General features: G+C 37.1%; 1 protein-coding gene across 3 annotated transcripts; it reads left to right on the top strand.

The window, feature by feature from the left end:
* Positions 1–950: 950 nt before the first annotated feature.
* Positions 951–19,819, top strand: ESCO1 (establishment of sister chromatid cohesion N-acetyltransferase 1). Of its 3 annotated transcripts, none has more exons than XM_063130629.1 (10): positions 951–1,053; positions 1,154–3,195; positions 4,241–4,352; positions 5,956–6,022; positions 8,974–9,088; positions 10,559–10,690; positions 13,435–13,524; positions 15,143–15,283; positions 18,287–18,474; positions 18,863–19,819. In XM_063130629.1, the coding sequence occupies exons 1-10, from the start codon at positions 957–959 to the stop codon at positions 19,008–19,010; spliced, it is 3,132 nt and encodes a 1,043-aa protein (XP_062986699.1). In that variant the 5' UTR covers positions 951–956; the 3' UTR covers positions 19,011–19,819. The 3 variants fall into 3 exon arrangements, with proteins under 3 accessions (XP_062986699.1, XP_062986701.1, XP_062986700.1); XM_063130630.1 differs by having other exon boundaries at positions 973–1,049; XM_063130631.1 differs by lacking the exon at positions 15,143–15,283.
* The last annotated feature ends 111 nt before the right edge of the window (positions 19,820–19,930 follow it).

Raw genomic sequence — 19,930 nt, 5'->3', positions numbered from 1 at the left:
GAATTTGTGACAATAATAGTTCGTGTCTAGATTTATTCCTCCTTAATCAGAGGGAAGAAAAATAGATTTTGTTGACACGTATTTGTTTTTTCTCAAAATCATCTAAAAAGGCAAAAATAATAGAAATTTAAAAATAATTGTACAGAATAAAAGGCCATTGTTAGAGGCTAAAGTGAAATAGAATCAGGTTGGGGGATCCTGAGAGGGCTAGAAATACACTTATTCTTAATGGTTAGTGCTTTGATTTTCAAAATAGAATTAGTTTAATTTCCATTAAGATTACAATAATGTAAAGGTAGACAAAGAGTGCAAGATACAGAGCAAGATGAACGCTGAATAAAGAATATTCAGCAATCCAAATATTCTAATTGATGCTGGGTCCTAAAACACAACTGCCTAAAATCTTTCCCTAAAATCAAAATATAGCAACAGGGTGACTCAGGATCTGTGATGAGATATCTGGAATTTGGGGGAAAGCAGAATGTTGTGCTCTATTTTTATTTCACTTTTCCTAGTCTGTAGAAAAGGGTAAGGAATTGTTTAGAATATGAAAGGATACTTCACCCTGACTCAGCTTTTCTCTGAGATTTCACCAGGCAAGCCTATATTAGCAACCCCAGGGCCTGGAAATTTTCCTCTTAAAACAAACACCTATCAGGCTATCAAGGCATTGAATTCTGACAGAGAAACAAATTTTGCACTTATGTGGAATTATAGGGTACATATAGATTTGGTCACTTTGCTTAAAACTCATGCTTATTTAATACGTGGTTTTGAAAGATGTGCTCAGTTCCTCATAAAGTTAGAAAGCCAATTGAAATCTGAATGCATTTACTAAGAAATATGCCCCACTATTGTAATGTGAAATACAGGTCGAAGTAATTAAACTTGGGGGCATCTGTAAAACACTGACATTTCGAATAATACTTTGTTTCTGTGTTTATAGGAGATATGTAATGCTCTCCTTGGATGCAAATGTAAGGAATGTGTTTTTCACAGATCAGTACATTTCTTCTACTGAGACAGAGCTCATTTATAAAACAGTACCTGTGAGTAAGTCAATTCAGCATGCTAAACTTTACAAGTTAAGTTCTAATTTACGCAAAGACTGTTAAAAGGGATGTAGAAATGATATATTACTTGTCTTTTTCAGAAATGGCAGCACAAAAAAGAAAATCTATGCTAGTAGAACCCCCTGCTAAGCGTCGGAAACTGGATAAGAATAATAAATCAGTAACAACTAGCAAAGAAAGAAAATTGCTTGATGCCAAACATGTATCAAATAAAAAGACAGTCCTGAAGAAAGAAATGCACAAAGTCTGTACCAAAACTAACAGGTCAGCTGTCAATAAATCCATACATAGATCGTCTAGACCATCTTCCCAAACTAAGCGAGCACAAAAACACCCCAAGCAGACTTTAAATGAATTAAAGAAGAAAACCTGTAAAACAGTATGTGGGAAAAGAACATCCTTGAAGTCTTTAGGTAAATTATCTTCTACAAAAACGTCCTTGAAAACTTCCAAAACAAAACATGCAAAATATCTGAACTCTACAAAGACCAGGATCTGTTCTAGAGGGAAAGGAAAACCCAGTGCTGTCAAAAGTAAGACTTCCCATGAAAGCAAGAAGCAAAAGAAGTCATCTGCAGAAACTAAAAAGTGTCCTACTGAAGCTGCATGTAATAGATATTCAGCATTGCGCATTAAATCTACGCATAAGAACCTGTGTTCTGAAACAAAATTGAAAAATTCCAAAAAGGATACAACTAAAACTAGTAAATATCTTAAAAGTAGCAATGTTAACTTAGAGGTTCTGAATTCCAAAAACCTTTGTGCAAAAAAATCAGCCCCTCAAAACCCTGAACCCACACGGGCTAAAACGTTTGGTGACAAAAAAACTTTTGATTCAGATCAGGAAAAAATATCTACAAGGTCAATGGGTACTAATTCTAACAAAAGTGCTGTCAGAATTCGGCAAGAGCAGTTACATTTCACCAAAACTAAGGCAGTATCTCGGAAGGAGATGGTACAGGAGTTTTCTAAGTCACGTCATACTGTTTCACATGATGAACGTCAAACTAGAAAGTCACCAAGATTGCTGCAATCACCTATTGTACCTACAAAATCCCTGCGTAGTAGAAAAATTAAAGAAGGACCTGTTCCTACTACAAAACAATGCATCCAGATGAAAAAACAGGTTCCATGTATTAAAAAAGAAAAGGTGGAATATTTCCAGCAGAAAATGGAAGAGAAGCCCCTGAAAAATGATGATTGTAAAAACTTAGGAAGAGAAATAACAAGTTTTGAGAAAATTGATTCTTTGAAAGACAATAAACATGAAGATTTTAAAAGTAATGATTTGACTGCTTCTCAAGACACTCTAAGAGAATCAAGAAATAATCTTGATTGCGTTCTTCAAGAATCTAGGATTGAACCTGCCAACACAATTTCCTGCTCTATGACATCAACTTGCAGTATAATAAGTAAGGAAAAGAAGACTGTGCCCCGAAATGGAAAACTCAGTGTAAAAGCCAAGAGAGTTTTGCCGGCCCCATTGAATCTAAAACCTGCTTATCAGCCAGAGGAGGTGATGAAGTCCAAAAAGATTAGCATTCTTGAGCTATGTGAGGAAATTGCAGGTGAGATTGAGTCAGACACAGTGGAGGTAAAAAGAGATTCTCCTAATGCTGAATATGGAAAGGAGGAAGAAAGAGATACAGTGGTAGAGTTGCCACAGCCTGTAATATCTACTGATGAGGAAACTAAACAGAACTCCCAATGTAAGCGATTTTTTCCTAGCAAAAAAGGAATGCCTGTAAAATGTACTGTGAATGGCAGACATAGCATTGCAAACAAAAACTCTAAATGGACCAAAATAAAATTAACGAAGGTTAATCATGTGAATCAAACTCTTTCAAATTCTTCAAATACTTCAAAACATAGTTTTTTAAAGAGCACTGTTCCAGAGGGACAGCAAGCAGGAGCTGTGGAAATACACCTTCCAGAAAGCCAAAGGAAATTGATACAATCACAAAACAATGGTAACACAACATATGATCAGAAGTCGAATACTGCTTGCTTTGAAGGAATCCAAACTAAAGATAGGATGTCACATGTTGAAGAGCCCACTATACAGGCTATAGAAAATGGTTTGTTTGAGACCAAGCATTGTTCTGAACCAACAGCAGATGAGGTAATTAGTTGTAATATTATTGTGTGATGATACCTTTTATAATTTCAGTACGAGATTAGTTGAATATTAATATTTTGCAAGGCACTTGCAAAGTTATATTGCAGTAACTTGAATATATCACAGTGCAATCTATTTAAAATGAATCGGTTTGTGCATTCCCTACTATTACTTTTTCTAAGTAAAGGGTATTAAAACTTCTTTGGTCAGTTTCACTGTAAGCAAGTGTTCACAGTTTGCTGGCTGCGAGATAATAGCCTGGTTTGCAATGAGAAGGCACTATGAGTAAATTTCCCTGAAGGGATTTTGTTGTGGCGGCAGCTGCCATTTTGAATATTTGAGCTATGGTGTGTGTGCGCGCGCACCATAGCGTGCCATTACATGCAAGCCTGGCAAAGATGGGTTGTTGGTGTGGTTGACAAGCCACTCAGATTCCATGGGCTGTTTTAGAGTTGTGGGTGGCTTGTCAACCACCCTCATCACCCCCATAACCCATCCTCACCAGGTTCACACATAATGGCAAGCTGTTGTGGCTCAAATATTCAAAATGGTGGCTGCTGCAATGAAAAATCCCACAGGGAAATTCACCCATGGTAGCTTCTCATTCTTTGTGAACAAGGTAACTTCATAATACATTTACTGTTTGTTTACAACACAACAAAAGCTTTCCAGAACTTCCTTTCAAAAATGAAACCAGACATCTCTGCAGCATACTACAGGCTTCTTGCTTTCTCTTGTCAGTCTAACAACGTACAGGGCAGCATCAAAAGGCAATAACCTATTTATAATTAATTAACTGCAAAAAATGGTCGGTAATATATGTAAGCACTAGACTTTTCTAACTAGTAGTATTTATAATTCATTGTCATGGGAATGACTTTTGCATTTTGCAAAATTTAAGTAGGTACTCAAATTAACAGGAATTATTAACTTGAATGTTTCAGCTTCCCTAAGTACTACATTTTGACTGCCAATATTGGATCTGTCATTTATATGGGCCTTTATAAGTCTTTGATTTGACTAAAATATATTCTAATATTTTCTTTAGAGCTTCAACTTACATTTGGACTCAAGTCCAGAAAATACACCAATGAAAATAATTACAGCACAGCCACCAGTGAAGCAAGTAAAAAAAGATACTGCAGAAATCAAATCTCAAGGTGAATTTTAAAATACAGGTTCCATACTTTTCATACATACATTTATCATTTTTGTGGAAGTTATTGGTAGTTGAATTTTAAGTTACTGACTGTTGAATTTCAGGAAACACTTGATGAATTTGTCTGTACAGTTCAGAACTATCTGTTAGAAAGGACAGTACGGATTATGAAATTTGACAGGATACCCTATACTTAAATTGAGACCCAACATAGCAAACCTATCTCAAAAGCCTTGCATTGTGGCTTGCCAGGAGATGGGCAACCTTCTCCATGCCCCAGTGAGGCAGCAAAAACAAGAGTTTTACATTTCTAGATCCTGTATGATGAACAGCTGTATGGGTTTGTTTGTTTGTTTGTTACAAACTGTATGCAGTTCTGCTATAGGATCAGTTTCCTCCAGCCTTTCATCCTCTTTGCATATTTGCAATTTTCTTCTGATTTTTCTTCTTCTTTTGAACTCTGGTGCTCAGCTGAATACACATCTCTAAATAAAGTCTTAACCGGTGCTTAGTATTAAGAATTGGAAATAATGCTTATCCAAAAACAACAAAATAAATTTGGCCCCTCGGTTCTATTTTATATACTGTAATCATTTTCAGAAATTCTGCTGACCTGCTGGTTATTTCCTACATTAATGTTAATGTATTTGAACATATAAAGCTGCCTTACAATGAGTCAGACCATAGATCCATTTAGCCCAGCATTTTCTGCTTCGGTGGGCAGTATCTCAGCAGAGCAGTAGATGAGGACCTTCCTAACCCTGTTGCATGAGATCATGTTAATTAGAGATGCCAAGGACTGAACTTATTATTCTGCATGAAAGCTTTATCATTAAGGTATGCCCTGTCTCTTGTTTGTTTGTTTGTTTGCTTGTGTGGGTGGGGTGGTGGTTCTTATGTGAACTACACAACACAGCTGTAACTGTTCCTGCTTTGTTTGGTGTACAGTGTAAAGTGCTGTGTTTGACTATACAGTTCTAGATTATGTAAGTCCAACATTGTATAAAACAGTTTTCTCCAACTTCATGCCCCCCAGATGTTTTGAACTACAACTCCCAATATTTCTAGCATTGGCACTTAGACTCTAAAAGATCTGGAGGCCATCATGTTGGCGGAAGTGGCTTTCTTTATATGAATCCATACTTTGTTTAAGTGACAGGTAGAACCTAACACTTTCAGGGCCTTGGTTGAAGATCGTTTAACCAGAAAAGCTATACACTTTTAGGAGAAACCAAATATGTATATGTGTGTGTGGGGGGGGGGGGGATCATTCATGTATAGTGAAATCTCTTAGTTTAGGAGTTTAACTCTTGATTACTGGATCTCTTCAAATTATATTTGCATCTTTTTTTTGGTTGCAAAACTTTTTAAATGGCCAGATGTAAACCTTCAGTAATAAAAATTGCATGCGATAAATTATTTTGTTTCCAGCATTTAAATGTTACTATTTCAACTATAAAAATATCAGTTCTTTCTTTATTTCTCTGTCATCAAACATACTTATAATTACTATAATATATTTGGTACATATGTATTAGCGATATATATATATATATATATATATATATATATATATATATAGTAACGCATTGATTTATTTGTAGGTCCAGCTCCCAAACAGTTGGTTCGAACTTTATTTGCAAATAAAATCCCTGAGATGAATGAGAGCAGGTACAGTATTTTGAACAAATCTAGAGTTGCATTGTTTGGTGTCTTATATTTAGATTAAATTTAAAAATATCTCAATATAATCACAACAGAGTAAAAGTTATTGATGTAAAAGTAATAACAACTTCATACCTGTGTTCTCCCGGTTTTGGAAAATGAAAGGAAGTGGTTGCAGATAGAGAGCTTGTTCAGACAACACAATAACCCACATTTAAACTAAGGTGGGTTGTTCAGGAGTGAGTGAGCTGCTCAAGATGGCTCGCCTGCTGATGCTGCACTAAACAACATGGGGACACTCCATTGCTGAGTTGCATAGTGTGGTGTGCAAACCCAAAATTGAGGGTTCGGGGAGAAACCCAGACATGAAACCCATGGTTTAACTCATTAACCTATGGAAACTCAATCTAGCCAACCCAGATTTAAACTCCTTGATAATCTTTACACCAGATAATAGGGTTCAGCTCTGCTAAGACTTTCTATGTATTGCTTGCTCCTGTCATATTTATGGAAAATCTGAGGCCATTGTTGCAGCTCTTCTGAGCTTTTCTTAGCCAAAACATGACACTTGCTGCACATTTTTCTGTGTATCAAATAATGTACTGAATGTTAACAGGTTGCTAACTTTATAATGGAAATATAAAACCTTTTATAGTTGTAGTCCATTATGGTTCCAAATTTTCTCATGGGCTTAGTGAATACCAATGTAGTTATTCCATAGGGGAGATGTATGTAATTTGTATTGTCTGAAATTCACACTGAGGAGATCATGAAGAACTTGCTTTTTAGAATTCATAAGTTGATATTGTAGCGTACACAACCATATTCTTGGGACAAAAAGGCTATATAGAAAAGTGTTCAAATGGTCTCAACTATGCATCTTGTTCATAGTCAATAAAACTCTTTACTGTCTGCCCATAGATATGTCTTATAGTCCACCTTGCAAATAAAATGTTAAAGGGTAATCATTTGTTCTTTGCCTCACCTAGCTGAGTCCCGCTTTTTCCCTTGCTCCATGCACTGTACATCTTCCCCCCCTTCGATATATCTTCAACCCCGGAGTACAGATATAAAGTTGGATGGATTAGACACCAACAATTAATGCTATACTGCTTTGCACACCCCAGTAGAGATGTAAGGTTTTCGGAAATTTTGAAGCCATGGGGAAAAACCACGTTTTTTTCCGGCGGTAAACGAAAATTTTCAGAAAAATGGGTGGGGGGAATGCAATATTAACACTTTTTACAGATTGAAAGTCATTTTGTTACTTTAGGAACATAAAATATAAGTGTGTACAAGTTAGTTTGGCATAAAATTATCACATTTGGTATATTAAAAGTACAGTGTATTCAAACAATTATTACAAATTGAATTTACTTTTTTTAATTTTTACCTTTTTTGTAGCAAATGGAGCTACAAGCTCCTGAACTGTAAGGAACCACTTTGGTTTTGCCAGTTTCTGAGGGGCAGGCAAAAAAAAGAAGAAGAAAAGAAACCATCAACATTAGTAACAAAGAAAATTATGTCAAGCAGACATAAAACAACCAAGATTCAATGAATATGCATGAAATTTAATCAGATTTCCTGAGCTATAGCTATCACTATCAGTTTCAGTCTCTGCTTCAATGGCAGTGCCCCCTAGAGGCAAAAATGCATCTTGCTTTTAGCTTTGAGAGTTGTAGTCTCATTTTGCAGCCTACGACTTGCTTGTCCTCAGTGTACAGTAATTGTAATAATCTGATACTGTACGTAGTTTTTAGAAATCATTTGGCAAAGTAAATATATGAACACCTTGTCTTAAACATTTTATTCGTCATGCTAAAATAAAACAATCCATAATCCGTTTTCCTTCATTTTCCCCATTTTTTCCTGTTTTTCAGGGGGGAAACAAAAAAGGTTTCAGGGAAAAAATAAGGGGGCAATCCCCCCCCCCATTTTTTCCAGATTTTTTTCTGGGCCTCCACATCTCTACGCCCCAGTGTGAATAGCAGTTGCTTACATACATTCTCCATGATGTTGTCCCTGTAGTAAACAGGGTTGTGTGGTGGAGATTGTGGTCGTATCATTTGCTTTCTTCTTTCATAGAAGAAAGAGAACTCTCTAGCTCGGAAGTTGCCAGCAGCGTTCTGTAACCTTGTAGGCACAACTTTCACCTTTCACATCTCTAAAATGGGAAAGGTAGTCACATAGGCATCTTGATGAAGGCAGTGTGTGGAGCTGTTCACCCAATGAAAAGCTGGCAGGGTGTCCCATGGCCAGCATTCAGAAAACAGCCCTGTTTAAACATGTGTCTTGAAGGTGTCATGCCAAGTCTGTTTGCTGTCTACTCCTTTCAGTCCTGAAATGGAACAGCTGTTTTTAAAATTGGAAGCATGTGGCAGTCTTCCCTCCCTATCCTGAAGAAAGGGAGGAAGAAAATAGTCCTACCAGGCACTTTCAGAACTCAATCCCTAGTCTTTCTATTTAAAGAGGAGGACTGAATTTCAAGGGGAACATATGGAGCTGTTCTTTTTTCTCCATCAAGGGAGCATGATAGTCTGTCACCATCATGCATCCTCCCAAATCCAGCAGACTGGTTTCTCCACTGAACTTTAAAAAGTCAGTAAGCTCCTTAAGATACAAGAATGAATCAGGATGGAGTGGAGGCGTGGACACCTGGAAGCAATTCTTAGTCTTCACAGGCAACCAAGCAAATGGCTATTTGCAAACCCAGTCTATCAAATAAGCGTAGTCTTTGCACATGCAGACTTTGTTTGCTCTAAAATACAAACCATATTTTTTCCAAGAAACATAGCTAAAGAATTTTAAATTTTATTTGCATTAAAATTGGTTCCAGTAACGTTGATTTCATATTAATTCTATTTTAGTTGTTTGAGAAAACATTTTAAGTTCACACTGAAATATATGAATAGAGGAATCATGTTTTGTTCATATTGAACTAATTTTTATACTTAAAGGGCAGGTTCGCCAAAGATTTCATTAGCATCAAAGTGTGGTGGCTTCCTTTCACCTGAAGAACATATTCAAAAATTAAGAGAAGCAGCAAAAGATAGTGATAAGCAGCTAATCATAGTAAGTATTTGTGCACTGTTAGTTTTTAGTGTTCATCTTGTGTGCTATTTTAAGCAAAATATATCAACTCTTAATTGTGCCCTTATGTTTGGGTTTTGTGGCCATTGTGCTAATACATTCTAGAGGGGCAACCATGTTAGTCTGTTGCAGCAAAAATCACAAAGTCTTGTGGCATCTTAAAGACCGATTTATTATAGCAAACACTTTCATGGAAACTGTCAATTTAATTAGATGCATGAAGTGTTAACCTCAAATTGGCAGATTTATATGTACATGGTGGGGATGGGAGGAGCTGTAAATTGTGAGGTCAGAGGGAAACAAATGCCAAAAGTACAGATAGTAATAATTTCCTTAATAGTTGCTATTTACAATGTTAGGTGACAACGCAGCCATTGGTTTCTGAACACTGCCATTCCTGATGTAAAATTCGTGTCCATGTATTCTTTAGAAAAGAGATTTGCTTGTTTGTCCTGTGTTGAATGCAGTAGAGCATTGCTGGAAAATGATGGCATATATCACAAAGGAAGATGAGCAGGTTTCTGAATCTGTTGTGGATGGCATTATTGGATCCTGTAATAGTGTTTCCAGAGTAGATATAGGAGACAGAGTTGACATCTGTGTCTGTCATGGGGTGCTTGTTAAGGAACACCATCCTTTATAACAACTTTTAAAATATTGAACTCTACTGTATACACAGTACTTAACATTATTCAATGCTGTAGATTGCTGTATCTTTCAAAATAACCCATCATACTACGCATTTTTAGTGAGCAAAATCTCATCTAAAATGCATTTTGACTCATTCAAGAAGGGAAAATCAAACTTGGTAGGGTTTTTTCAATTCGCTCAAGACCTACAATTTTCTGTTGGAGAAAATGTGGGGTGGGGGACTTGTGTGGAGAGAGAGAAACACATTCTTTTTCCAGATTTCTTCTGTTCTGTTTCCCTTCATACCTCTAGGCACAAAGGCTTTTATATCTCTTGGTGCGATAGAAGGTGCCTTGCTGAAAAAACGCTTTACTGAAAAATGGGTGGTTATAGTGCAGGAATATTCCCTGCACCCTATAGCAATGTTGGAAGAATTTAATTAGGTGCTGTAGCTCAACGAGCTTTCAGCTGCCCCGACTCTGTTCCGTGTTCCACCACTTGGGGACTTGGTGCACAATGAATTGTGGGCCAGCTGGTGCAATTTCCATAATATTTTCTTTTTTGCCTTTTAATGTTTGGATCATCCTGAAGGTGCTACTGTGAGACTGTAATGTGCTTTATTCCTAACAGTAGCAGGGACCTTTGAATCCTGTCCCTAGGCAATGTCCTTGATATTAACAAACAAACCAAAAGACTTTCACTGTATCTTTTAGCAACATGGGATCTGCAAAGGTTCATGTTTTTGGTGATCTCTCTCTTTTGTTAAGAAACTCTGTTTTATACAGCACATTGCACAAGCAATATATTTACTCTTTCATATAGGATGCAGGACAAAAACGATTTGGAGCCATTTCATGCAATGTTTGTGGGATGCTTTACACAGCTTCAAATCCTGAGGATGAAACTCAGCATCTGCTCTTTCACAACCAGTTTATAAGTGCTGTAAAATATGTGGTAAGAAGACTTCATTTGTTTTATAAGACACTGTATGCTTTGGGGCTTTTTCCTATGGATTAACCAGAATGCTACTTAATACTGAGTATACTATAGGCAAGGATGAAATCCAGTTAGAAATGTTTTAGAAGGCTAGTCAGTCATATATTATTTAAGCTAATTAAGCATACTTTTCCAAGACTTTTTTACTTGACCTGATTTGTTTTATGAAGCAATATTACAATATATAGCCTAGCACCCAAGAGTTGACCAAGCTAGCCATTTGTTTCTTTTTCATATAAAATGTAAATACACAAATAAGGGGCCATATTTTCCACATGAACGTTTTAGTATGTATGAACATATATGGCCAATAGAAAATATTAAGCTTTGCATCATCCAAAACTTATTTTTTTAAATTACCAATCATACAAAATTGCTATTAGACTGATCATAATGTGCCCCGGTAACTTATATTGCAACCATTGCAGTTTGTTTTCTTTATCATATATGTTACCTTCCATATTCTGCATTGACATTTATAAGACCTCCAGGATAACTGAACTGAACTTACCAAGATACTTCATTTGTGTAAGACACAGATTCTATCTTTGGTTCAAATCTAGCTTGGAATGTAATGATATACCAAAGAAAAAAAATCTAATTTAGTTGTACCTTTTTACTTATTTTTTTTGGTCAACATTTAATGTAAGACAGTATAGTTAGTTGTCCTTTCTATGTTTATTTACGAATCATTCATACAGAGGGAGAACTGGAGAGCAGAACAACTTAGAGGATTTGGGGAAACGGTGTTGGGATGGGACAGTGGAAGATGCCTGGGTGAGTGAATGGTCAGAGCTTGGGATTGAGGGAGTATTAGCTTCCCTTGGTGGAGATTAATCCCTATTTCCTTTCTGTTCCAATAGAGTTTTAGTGGGGTTTAGTCCTCCTTTGGTTTCTTTGCCATTTTTGATAGTCATTATTTGTTTATTTGATTCATTTTGCATTACAGCCTATCTAGCTGGCTTGAATACAAGGTTCTTTTTATGTAGTGCATCAGTATTCCATTACAATCAATGTAGACATTTTAGGCATATTTGTTTCCAGCTAAAACTTGACTGTGTAAACATCACATAATGAAACTGGGGATGAATTTATGCAAGCCTAATTATGTCCTTCACATGATTTTAAGTACCCCATGTCATAAATTCTCACTTGAATCCAAGAGCTGTTCTTAAAACCTTGATTCGGTTTTTACAGCCCAATATTGTACATTCTTATTTGGAAGTAAGGATTGCACCTCTTACTTTGTTTTATTTAGTTGTTGCTTAGATCTATTCTCTATCCTTAAAATAGGTTGAAAAAACCTCCTGATAGACGACACGATAACCCATGATGGGTTATATTAGCCATCATGGCTTATAGCTTATTATGGGTTAGTGTTACATCTGATCCCAGTTTTTGTAATCGTTCTCAAAATCTGCCTTATTTAGTGGTGCCCAGTTTTGCTTTAATGAAATCTCAAAACTGAAACAAGAATACAGAATGAGGGTTTCAACACACACACATACACTTTTAAACCCTCATTCTCTGTGTGTATATATATTTCTGGTTTCTAAAATCAAACTAAGCTGCCTCTGAATAAGGTTGGATATGAAGCCACATGTACTGATAAAACATAATTCTCTTATTTCTAGTGCCAGCATTTAAAAGGATCTTTATCATTTAGCATCACTTTAATATATTTCCTTGAAAGAGAACATTAAACTAGTATATAGTACTGAAGATGTAAATTCGAGATGAACATTTTTAGTCATGGTGTAAATTTAGGGGATAATATGTTCCGGTCAATTTCCTTCTTCCCTCTCCCTTCAAAGTGTTTTATGCATCAACTATAGGGGTGGCTTTAGATTGAATTAGCCTATTGAAGTACACTTTACTTTAGTCCGTCTCTAAAAATTACTTGGGGCATCCTTTCTGAGCAACATAAACTCTAATTTCTGGGTGAGTCCCATCTTAATAGACTTAAGTGGCTTTTTGTTTTGTTTTTCCATGCAGGTACTGCTCATTAATCACCATCAGTGTGGATCTGAAGAAGAGTTAATTACCTCATTTTTGAGTATGTTTAACTTCAGATACACACAGCATAGCAACTTTCCCCTTTAGATTCTTAGAAGGTAGTTATGCTTTTTATAGTCTCATTTTTGTGACTATGATAGTTTATAACGAGTGACATAAATTATTCCTTATTTTGATCCGCTGCATGCCATTCAGTTCATTGAATACCTCCTGGAGGTCTTTTGCAGGCCAGGATGTTAAAATGTTCATAACTTATATTTGTGGAGGTAACTATATTAAAGAAACACTTTCTTTTTTTAAAAAAACCCATTTCTGTTCTCTACAGGCTAGAGAACCTACATGCACATACATTCACTCTGTGTTGCTGTTTAGGGAATAGACTCTGTTTGCAAATTACATTTGCAGATTGTAAGCTAATTTGTGTTAGAATTGTTCAGGGCAAAAAAAAAAAGTTCCGAAGTTGAAAACACATTAATAAATAGTTTGCTATTCTCTGTGTTGTATAAGCTACTATGTGGATCTTCATATGGATAAGTGAAACAGCTCAGTTGGGATTTTTGCTTGCCAAGAAAATATAATTATTTTACAATGTGCTCAAGGAAGATATAGTTGTCTGCTGTAGGTTAAGCAATGAAAAGGGATACATAAAATTGAGTATTTATTATATGTTGTGGTGTGTTTTTTAGGGCTGGAAAAAAGAGAGAATTTTGGCTGAGTATCCTGATGGCAAGATGATAATGGTACTTCCCGATGATCCAAAATATGCGCTAAGAAAGGTAGATAAAAAAAAACTGAATTCTTTTCTTGGTTCTGCATATTGGGAAATGGATATCTCTGTCTTGGTTAAATATTTGTATTAGGTTGGCAGCTTAAATCAATTTAATGGGTTAGTTTGTTTTTCTAGACTTCCATTTCAGGATTTAAAGTTGGTCACTTGGTCAGCACAGTTAGGTTGCAATCAGAAAGCTCAATTAATAGTTACGTTTTCAGTGTTCCATTATTTATTGAATCTTTATGTGGATCAAGAGTGCCTGCCATTGTTCCGCCATGACCCTCTCCAATACCTTCCCTAAGAAAGGGGTATTTGCAACTGGGCGATAGTTGTCTAATACCATTGGGTCCAGAGTGGGCTTCTTCAGGAGTGGTCGCACTACCACCTTTTAAAGGATGGCAGGGAACACCCATTTCTGTAGAGAAGCATTCAGCACATCCTGAAGCCACCCAAACAAACTCCCTCAGCTAGCTTTTATTAGCCAGGAGGGGCAGGGATCGAGAGGGCATGTAGTTGGTTGTATTGCTGTAAGTACCTTGCCCACATCAGGCCACAGCAGCTGAAACCGATCCCACAGAATCAGGCAGATGGTGAGATGGTGGTACATGTCTCTAGGCAACTAATTAAACACACATGATTTGTGCAAGCACAGTGCCCACATGCAGCAGGACAAAACATAAATGAGCTGTATTCTTCTAAGAGGTGGAGAACCTGTGACCCTTCAGATGCTGGGCTGATGGGAGCTGGAGTCCTACAATATCTGGAAGAACACAAGTTTTCCACTCCTAAACAATCCTCCCCCCCAGTATGTGAATGTGTGTGTGAGTGAGTGAGTGTGAAAGAGAGAGAATGAAAGGTGTACATATTGACACACCATACCATTTCAGGAAATGGAAAGCCAGTGTACACCTTTCCTATGCCCATATGGCCTAGCCACTCTGCCCAGTCTAGGGAGGGGAATCTCCAATCTCTTTCCTTGCCTGAATGGAAATCAGGAAGGCCTACAGATGTGTTCCATTCCATATAGGCTAGAGGCAGTGTCTATAAGCATGGATGCTTAAAATGGTGTTGGGAGATGGAGAACAGGACCCTGTATTCAGACACTATCCCTTGTGAAGCTCTGGACTCTTCCTAAACCAGCAGTTGAAATTATTACTTTCTAGATCCGTTTCATTAGATTGCATTCTTCAGTATATTAATTTGCTAAAGCTTTAGTTGGTTGACTGGTAATGCCCATTTTTATTTTGTTAATGACATTTTCTTCCATTTCTGTATTTACAGTGCCATTTAATCAATTGATAAATATAAATAATATTCAAAAATTTTATACTTTACACTTTTTTATTGTTTTAAGAACTTTGGCTATAACTTTAGCTAAATGAAAAAAAATTGCTAACCTTAACTAGTTTATTTTTAGTATCTCACACTTCCTTTAATATTGGAGAACTATTTTGAGTTTTTGGTGATAATGCAAACATCACATTTTTAGTACTTTCCAAGATATTCATTGTTGCAATACACCATCTTTTTATAGATCCTTCGCTAGTCCTGGGATTTATTTAAAAAAAATCTATTGCTACTTTCCAATATTCAGTTTTGATTCTATTATGCTATTTTGGCAGGTTGATGAGATCAGAGAGATGGTAGATAATGACCTGGGATTTCAACAAGCTCCTCTTACATGCTCCAGAACTAAGACACTATTATTTATTTCTAATGATAAAAAAGTAACTGGCTGCTTAATTGCAGAACATATTCAGTGGGTGAGTAAGGCTGTGTCCAGACCAGTTATCCTCTTCATTTTATAGTCCTCTTTGTGCTGAAAAGTTCCTGTCGTGTTTTATTATTTATTTATTTAAAGCATTTATTGTACTTTGTTGTAGCAATTGGTTGATTTAGGAACTGTTAAAACCAAATTGCAGTATTACTGGGATAAGATTCCTTTGAAAAGCCTGCTACTCTTCTACACAGGCTCAGATGGTTAACTTTCTTGTTGGCCTAGTTTTTCCTTTATTTTTAGACGAGAAGTCTAGCCTTCATAGGAATTAAACATTCGAACTGCAATTTTCTGTTATTATGTCAATGGCTGGGTTTGCACAATCAGTGGAGGAGACAACCATTTTCTTAGTTACCTTTGCCACATCGTGGGTTGCTGTGTCATCTGAACCTGGTGTGCAGTGATGCAGCGGTGACTTCTAACCTACCTCACAACCCATAGCTTTATTTTATTTTATTTTATTTATTACATTTTTATACCGCCCAATAGCCGAAGCTCTCTGGGCAGTTCACAAAAATTAAAAGCCTGAAGAACATAAAAACAACCAACAATTTAAAAACACAAATACAAAATACAATATAAAAAGCACAACCAGGATAAAACCACACAGCAAAATTTGATATAGGTTAAAATATGAGATTAAAACAGCAAAGTTTAAATTTAAGTTAAATTAAGTGTTAAAATACTGAGAAAATAAAAAGGTCTTCAGCTGGCGATGGAAGGAAAACAATGTAGGTGCCAAGCAAACCTCTCTGGGGAGCTCGTTCCACAACTGGGATGCCACAACAGAGAAAGCCCTCCTCCTAGTAGCCACCTGCCTCACTTCCTTCGGCAGGGGCTCACGGAGAAGGACCCCTGTGGATGATCTTAAGGTCCGGGCAGGCACATATGGGAGGAGGCGTTCCTTCAAATAACCTGCCCCCAAACTATTTAGGGCTTTGAATGTTAATACCAGCACTTTGAATCGGGCCCGGACCTGGACTGGCAGCCAAAGAAGTGTAGAAAGACTGGCATGATATGATCTCGCCAGCCAGAGATCGTATCACACCAGTCCTTGTATTAAGGGTTGTGGGATGGGTTAGAAGCACACCACCACCACCACGTTGTGAGCTGGATTTGGATGACCGAGCACATTAAGTAAATGCTGGGTGCGCAAGTAGCATGTGTGGGGCACGGGAAACAACCCATGCTGCGTTGTTTCTCCCTGTGATCGTGTGAACCCGTCTAAAGTCTCTTAACTTGGTAATACCAAAATCCTTTCTTCAATAGGAAATAACTCCATCAGCCCTAGAGTAGGTGTAGACTCCTTCCCATTGAAACCAGTGGGAGGCATTTTTAACACATTGAGAAAAAAGCCCGGTTAAAACATCCCTCCTCCCTCCTTTCTGCCTTTAAGGTTTTGGAGTCTTGGGTTTTTCCAGCTCAGCTCTTTCTCACCTATAGAATTGCTCTGTTACTATATCTTTAAAGGCCCAACTGATGTCAACAGAGCAGCTCGAAGACTTAATATAGGGGGGAATCAATAAGGAGGCATTTTGAAGGTCCAATTACATGATATTGAAGTTCAAATTCATAAGAGGTCCTGCTTCCAGTTTCTTCCTCTGCTGCAGGTTTGCATTCTCCGCAGATTTGTAGTACTGCAAAGAGCAGCACAGTAATTATTTGCAAGAGGCCCAGACTTCCAAGCTACATAGCAGACTCAGTGGTTTTTTTAAAAAACTTTAGCTCCAGTCTGCTGCTTGATAGAGTTGTCAAGAACTATTGCTCCAGTCGGTAATGTAGGCTGGTTCATGGCGAGGGAAGGGGTGTAGAAGAGCAGTTTTCCTTAATGACACAGATTCTCAGGTTCTTGCTTGAAACATTCTGGAGTACCAACTGTAAGTGGTTTTACTCATAATCTAGCTTTCTGTTGTGTTCCAAGTTGCAAAATTGCTCAAGACAATGTTCTTCTTGTAGGTTTTATCCAGAGGAACTTTGCAGGGGAAGTGAGTGCTTTTAAAAAAACAGGGATAGTAACAAAATGAATTGTAAGCTGCACCAGCTTTCTCCCCAGGTAACCTAGAGGAAAGCAGCTGGTGCAGGACATACCCATAATGGCGCTGTGCATTATGGCCAAACTTCTCCACTTTGGTCTTGTCTGTCCAAAGGACATCGTTCCGGAAGTCTTGTGGTTTGTTCAGATGCAACTTTGCAAACCTAAGCCATGCTGCCACGTTCTTTTTAGAGAGAAGAGGCTTTCTCCTGGCAACCCTTCCAAACAAACCATGCTTGTTCAATCTTTTTCTAATTCTACTGTCATGAACTTTAACATTTAACATGCTCACTGAGGCCTGTAGAGCCTGAGATGTAACTTTTGGGTTTTTTGCAATTTGTCTGAGCATTGCACGGTCTGACCTTGGGGTGATTTTGCTGGGACGGCCTCTCTTGGGAAGATTGGCAACTGTCTTGAATGTTTTCCACTTTTGAATCATCTTTCTCACTGTAGAATGATGGACTTTAAATTGTTTGGAAATGGCCCTATAACCCTTCCCAGATTGATGGGCAGCAGCAATTGCTTCTCCAAGATCATTGCTGATGTCTTTCCACCTTGGTATTGTGTTAACACACACCTGAATGCTCTAAACCAGCAAACTGAAAAAACTTTGACTTTTATAGAGGTGGTCATACTTGCTGATGATCAATTAATCACGGGCATTTGATTAGCAGCACCTGTCTGCTACTTAGCCTCTTAATTCCTATGGAAGCAGTAAGGGTGTACTTACTTTTTCACACATGGCTTCTCCATTTTGGCTTTATTTCTGTTAAATAAATCATGACACAGTGTAATATGTCATGTGTTGTTGTTCATCTGAGGTTGTATTTACCTAATTTTTAGACCTGCTAAGGAACAGATGATTGTTATTATGTCCTGATATGTAAAATCATACAATTCCAAGAAGGTGTACTTTCTTTTTCACACGACTGTATATTAACAATATTCTTTCCTTAGGGGTATAGAGTTATTGAAGAAAAGATTCCAGAAGTTAGTTCAGAAAATGAGAAAGTCACGTTTGAAAGGCAAAAAGCTTGGTGCTGCTCAACATCTCCTGAGCCTGCTATCTGTGGCATTAGTCGCATCTGGGTGTTCAGCATGATGCGACGGAAGAAAATTGCTTCTCGGATGCTAGAATGCCTGAGGTAAGCTGTTTCTTTTCCTGAATTAGCGTGAACTGTGTTAAATCTTCACATTTAACTTCTCTTTACCTAACTAACTATAGCTCATTTTTGTTGATCATTGTTGCTTTTACTTGTAAGCCTTTGTTTTCATCATGATTATAAGAGTAAATATTAGTATTATGCATCAATTGTACGGGCTGTGGGGAGGGGAAAAAAGAAAAACAGCAGTCTTAAATTAACTGCTTTTTGAGAGGTATTAAATGAAATGGGTAATGGCACAGTATTTGTATGTATGGTTGCTTCGGAATGGCTATTTGATTCATGGGCATCATTTGATCAAGAGGAAGATAACCATGTTTAAAAGGTTTCTATTGACACCATTCTTTTTTTGTTAAATATCTTTAAACAGGAGTAACTTCATATATGGCTCATATTTAAGTAAGGAAGAAATCGCGTTTTCTGATCCTACTCCTGATGGAAAGCTGTTTGCAACGCAGTACTTTGGTACAAGCCAATTCCTGGTATATAATTTTCTCAGTGGACAACAACCTGCTTAAAGTGGAAACATTTATAGCAAAACGTAATGAGAAATTATTGCTAAAATCTATTGCCTGGTTGCAGCTGTTGACCAAGAGAACGGGACACTTATTAGCAATGAACTCAGGAGTAATAACAACCAAATGATGGTTGTTGTATTTTATTACAACTGTAAACAGTACAGAGGTAGGGTAATTTTTTTAAAAAGATATTTTTATAAAGAAATTATGTACTATCTATAGTAATTTAGTCATGTTTACATGCAGCTTATAATTGTTCATAGTGGACTGTCAACTAGTGCGAGAACTGTGGTCACCTTTGAAGTACATTTTGAAGTTCACGATGTAGTAATATATCAGGGCGGTGAGAGTTACCATTGATTACAGGTCATTCGTGTTTTGTATAGCAGTTAAAATGTCACATGTTGAAGACCAGCTTATACCTCTCAATAAAAGATGGTCTGCAGCATGACACATTGTTTCAGTATGTACTTTGGGCATGTCTACACCAGCCCTATATCCTGGGATCGTCCCTGTGCATCCAAATGCCACATAGGGGATCCCAGGAGCATTCAGGCACAATCTCTCCATTTTCCAGGGATAACCCTTAGGTGTAGAAAGGGCCTAAGAATGGAAATGTTTTAAACTGAATGTTACATTAGCCAATAAAGAGGAGGAATGTCCCTGACTTCCTCAGTAATAGCAAACTGATATATATCTTCATTTGTGAACTTCACTTTGATACTTGAACCTAAACCCCTCCAGTTTCAGAGGGTGCATGTGTTGAAAAACTACTGTGGCCTTTCTTGACCTGTATATAATGTAGATTTTTTTTAAAGTAAAGTATTTGATAATTTTTAAATAATGTACTAATGTTAAATGCATTTAAGCAATTCCTTTGATATGATTGAATATTAAAAGTTGATTGAAATGGCAGTCTG

This window comes from Elgaria multicarinata, chromosome 7 (assembly GCF_023053635.1).
Source record: "Elgaria multicarinata webbii isolate HBS135686 ecotype San Diego chromosome 7, rElgMul1.1.pri, whole genome shotgun sequence".
Lineage (NCBI taxonomy): Eukaryota > Metazoa > Chordata > Lepidosauria > Squamata > Anguidae > Elgaria > Elgaria multicarinata.
Note: the sequence above shows the minus strand (reverse complement) of the source record. Positions and strands in the feature narration are given on the sequence as shown.